This window comes from Manihot esculenta, chromosome 9 (assembly GCF_001659605.2).
Source record: "Manihot esculenta cultivar AM560-2 chromosome 9, M.esculenta_v8, whole genome shotgun sequence".
Lineage (NCBI taxonomy): Eukaryota > Viridiplantae > Streptophyta > Magnoliopsida > Malpighiales > Euphorbiaceae > Manihot > Manihot esculenta.
In genome coordinates, this window is record NC_035169.2 from 33,272,802 (window position 1) to 33,277,649 (window position 4,848).

The following is a 4,848-nucleotide window of genomic DNA, read 5'->3' on the forward strand; positions in this document are numbered from 1 at the left end:
AGAAGAGAGTCCAGCTCGATGACACGATAAGAGATAGGAGAGCAGGTCCAGCTACCTCACAGCCCTATCAGCACGCGCCCTGAAGGAGAATTAAATAGTCGCCTAACAGAGATGGGTACATTGAAACGTCTGTACGTACAAGACTGTGTGACAGAGACAAGTAGCACTGCAACAGAATGACGGTTATGCATCACTAGAAAATAAAGAAAAATAAAATAAAGGGGGATAGGTGATCCTCCCTAACCAAGCTTATACATACTGTAAACTCTGAATCTCAAAACATTAATTGGCGTCGTATGTAAAAAACGAAGGAGATTTTTCTGTTACCGGAATTTCCATTTTCATAACACCCACTGAAATCCACATAGCGAATCATAACGAAAATCTTATCAACAACACCACAAATAACCTTAGCTCCGCTCAAAAAACTAGTTTTTATTTTTCAGGAAATCAATCCATTGACAACTTTATTTGACCAATAATTACAAATCATGACTTTTTGGTTACAGAACACTTGATCTCTTCGGCTACAAATCATGGCTCAAATTTATGTAACTAATAAAAATAACAGTATGTATCTCAATTAATGTATTAATTTAGGTTGATAGAGTATTTATACAAGCTCCAACAGCCACCATAAAAACTTGATCTCTTTGTTGGAGAAAATATTTATATTGGATAAGTAATTGCACTTTACTCAGAATAATAAAGCACTATACCTAACAAGTTCATGAAAAAAGGACAGTTCCAGCAGCAAAATAATAAATTCTTAAAAGGCAGTAAATCGTCATAAAGGAGATATAAATTCTCAAAGGACATATTTGAGTACATAGATTTTTATAGAATGATGAAAATATAAAGAGATGATTTAAAAAAACATAAAATGAATATAATAACAATAATATATATATAAAAATAAATAATTATAAAAAAATATACTCGAATTTAAAATTTCAATCACTTTTTATATTTTTAAAATGAAAAAAAAATTAATCAAAATATCTTTAATATGTAGTTCTCACAAGATTTAAAAAGTCAATTTATTAAAAGTAATTTAATAAAAATTAATATTTTTAAATCGAACTATATATTTAGGGACAAATTAAGCTTTTTTCTCCTATTTTAATTTGAGGAAAATTTAGCCAAGGTACTGGAGCCGCGAGCTGAAGGACCTAACCAGCTAATTGATGTGCGTGGACCCATGGTACGTAGCTAGCAGTCAAAAAAAAAGAAAAAAATTCCATTAATTTTCCTAGGAAAATGGAAGTGCCCATGATATTGCTTAAGCTTCACACTATAAATAGACACCTCCATCCAGATTCCATCTTCACAGCAAACAACCAAATTTCCTCCCTGTCTTCCGCCACCCTGAGTCTTACTCTTCATTAACTACTTGTTTCTCAACCATGGCATCACCGTCCACCTCCCTTGTTTTCAAAGTTCACAGACGTGAACCTGAACTGATCACCCCTGCTAAGCCCACCCCTCACGAGTTCAAACCGTTGTCGGACATCGATGACCAAGATGGTCTCCGGTTCCAAATTCCGGTGATACAGTTTTATAAATATGATCCTTCCATGGAAGGGATAGATCCTGTTGTGGTGATAAGAGAGGCACTAGCTAAAACGCTAGTGTTTTATTATCCATTTGCTGGTAGGCTGAGGGAAGGTCCTGAACGGAAGCTGATTGTGGAATGTACAGGTGAAGGTGTGTTGTTTATTGAAGCTGATGCTGATGTTGCTCTTCAAGAGTTTGGTGATTCTCTTCAACCTCCATTTCCTTGCTTGGAAGAACTCCTTTATGATGTTCCTGGCTCTAGTGGGGTGCTTAACTCTCCTTTACTGCTTATTCAGGTATACTTCTTCCTCAACCTTTTCTTTTTAAAATTAATTACTTGTTGATTCTTATGGTCAAAATTCAATAATATTGTAAGCTTTTTATTTTTCATGAACCGTAAAATTTAGTATTATATATGATGCCGCAAAGGAATTTACAATTTAGTTTTTATTATTATTATTAATAAGTCAGTGTTTATATTTTCAGAAACCTATTAAAATATTCTTATTTTTTTTTTCTATCAATAAAATAATCATTCTATTTATTTCTACTGTTAAAAATATAGTAAAAAATTAAATTAACCCATCTTTTCCTCCACCTCCTTCACCTTCTCTTTCTTATTATTCTTTTTCTTCTTCATTGATTTTTCCTTTCTTCTTTAATTCTTCTTTTTCTTCTTTAATTTTTTTTTTATTTTTCTTATTTGAGAAGGTGGAGATTTTTCATCATCTTTTTCTCTTGCTTCTTTTTTTCTTCTTTTTCTTCTCCTTCTTCTTCATCGTCTTCTTCTTCTTTTTCAAGGAAAATGAGATTTTTCTTCATCTTCTTTTTCTCTTTCTTCTTCTCTTCCATTTTTCTTCTTTTTCTTCTTCTCCAAAATCATCTATCATCATTTTCTTTTTTTCTTCCTTTTTAAAGAGGAGGAGAAGAGACTATTTCATTGATAAAAAAAAATATGTTTTAATAGATATAAAAAAATAAAAACGTCTTAATAAATTTTTAAAAATATAGAAATTGCCTTATTAGTAATAGCAATATCCAATGACTAAATAAGAAATTTTATTTAAGAACAAAATTAAATTTTAAAAATTCTCTCTCATTTTTTATCTATTTTTAACAAAAAAGATAATAAAAAAATTATTTCATTGGCAAAAAAAAAATTAAAGACATTTTAATAAATTTTTAAAAATATAGAAATTGACTTATCAATAATGACAATATTCAAAAATTAAAATGATTTTTTCCTTTTAAATTTTCTTTATTTTATATCCAATATTTTTTAAATTATTTTTAGAACTAATAAATTTTATTTTTAAATATGTACTTAATATGAATAAAATTAATAAATATATAATATTTATTTTATTCTTTTTTTCTCAATTACATAAAAATTGGCAGGTGACGCGCCTCAAATGTGGTGGTTTTATATTTTCTCTCCGCCTCAACCACACAATGAGCGATGCTCCAGGCCTAGTCCAATTCATGTCTGCCGTGGGAGAGATGGCACGTGGCGCACAAGCGCCATCTATTCTTCCGACATGGGAAAGACAATTACTGAACTCCCGGAATCCACCGCGTGCAACATGCATCCATCGTGAATACGATGAAGTAATTGATACCAAAGGTACAATAATCCCACTCGATGATATGGCTCACCAATCATTCTTCTTTGGACCTACTGAAATCTCAGCTCTTCGAAGACTTGTGCCACGAGACCTTCGCCAATGCTCTACCTTTGAATTATTAACGGCATGTCTATGGAAATGTCGTACCATCGCACTTCGACCAGATCCCCAAGAGGAAATGCGTATCATTTGTATTGTCAATGGACGTAATAAGTTTAACCCACCGTTACCGACTGGATATTACGGTAATGGATTTGTATTTCCGGTGGCAGTGGCTACTGCAGGAGAGCTTTTTGAGAAACCGCTAGGCTTTGCATTAAAACTAATAAAAAATGTTAAAAACAGCGTGACAGAAGAGTACATGCGATCGGTGGCGGATTTGATGGTGATTAAAGGGAGGCCTCATTTCACAGTGGTAAGAAGCTATTTAGTGTCAGATGTAACACGAGCAGGATTCGGAGAAGTAGATTTTGGATGGGGTAAAGCTGCATACGGTGGGCCAGCGAAAGGTGGGGTAGGAGCGATACCTGGAGTAGCAAGCTTTTACATTCCACTCAAAAATAAGGAAGGAGAAAATGGGATAGTTTTGCCAATTTGCTTGCCGGCACAAGCAATGGAAAGATTTGTAAAAGAGCTAAAGGGTATGTTAGAGGAGCAGCCAATTAGTGAGGCTACAAAGTACAAATTTATAGTATCTGCCTTGTAATTCTACTATTTTGAAGTTGTGTAGTTTTGAAATTATTGGCATGTATGAAATATCAACTCATCATATTCAAATGATATATCAAATCAATAATATTATAACATATTGTTAAATAATTTACCGTTATTCACTAAAAAATTCATACAAATTAAAATTATTAAGATTTTAATTTTTGTTTCATCAATTTGGTATAATATGACTGATTGGAAGTACAATCTCAGTATTTTTGGTCCACACAATAATTTGGCGTGTTTTTTGCTTTTGAGTAATATATGAATTGTGGTGGATGATGCATGTGTTAGATAAAGTGAGATATCAAGCTGATTTATTTTGGAATTACCTCTAATATAATCAAGAGAAATAAAATTGTTAAACTGTTATTAATTGGCAACAAACTAACAACGGATCGTTTTATTTTAAAATCATCATTAAATTAAAAAAAAAAACAAAATAGTTCGGTAAAAATATTTCAACATGAGAAAATTAAAATAATCATTTAAATAATAAATAATAATTATCTGTATTTAATACTTTGTATTAAGAGATTATTTTGAGTTGATAAATAATAATCAGTTAGTCGGAGAGAGAGATGGGGAAGAGGAGAGAAGAGAGAGAATAAACACGGTCGGCGCTCTCAGGCTTTCCGCCTTCCGTCAATGGAAGTCTAGTAGTGTTTTGTTTTCTTTGTTTGGTTTATGGTTGTTCTCATTTTGCGTAGTTATTTGGGAATTGGGATGTGTCTTGTTTATTTTTGTTTGTGTGGATGAGTTTTGTGTCCCTCCCGTGTTGCTGTCGTCGGAGATGTTGGAATTGATGTATATCCGTACCGAAACTCTGAGTTTGCTTTTATAGGTGGCTTCATAGCTATATTAGACTAAAAATGCCATGGGTAACCTCTTTTCCGGCGGCTGTTGGCATAATCTGATAGGAGCTTTGTTTGCGTATCTGCTGCTCATACGGAAA

At 32.5% G+C, this 4,848-nt stretch overlaps 1 protein-coding gene across 1 annotated transcript; it reads left to right on the top strand.

Moving 5' to 3' along the window:
* The first annotated feature begins 1,315 nt into the window (after positions 1–1,315).
* LOC110622159 (benzyl alcohol O-benzoyltransferase) lies at positions 1,316–4,001 on the top strand. The gene is made up of 2 exons (XM_021766577.2): positions 1,316–1,853; positions 2,956–4,001. Exons 1-2 carry the CDS (start codon positions 1,407–1,409, stop codon positions 3,886–3,888), a joined length of 1,380 nt encoding a protein of 459 aa, XP_021622269.1. The 5' UTR covers positions 1,316–1,406; the 3' UTR covers positions 3,889–4,001.
* Positions 4,002–4,848: the final 847 nt, after the last annotated feature.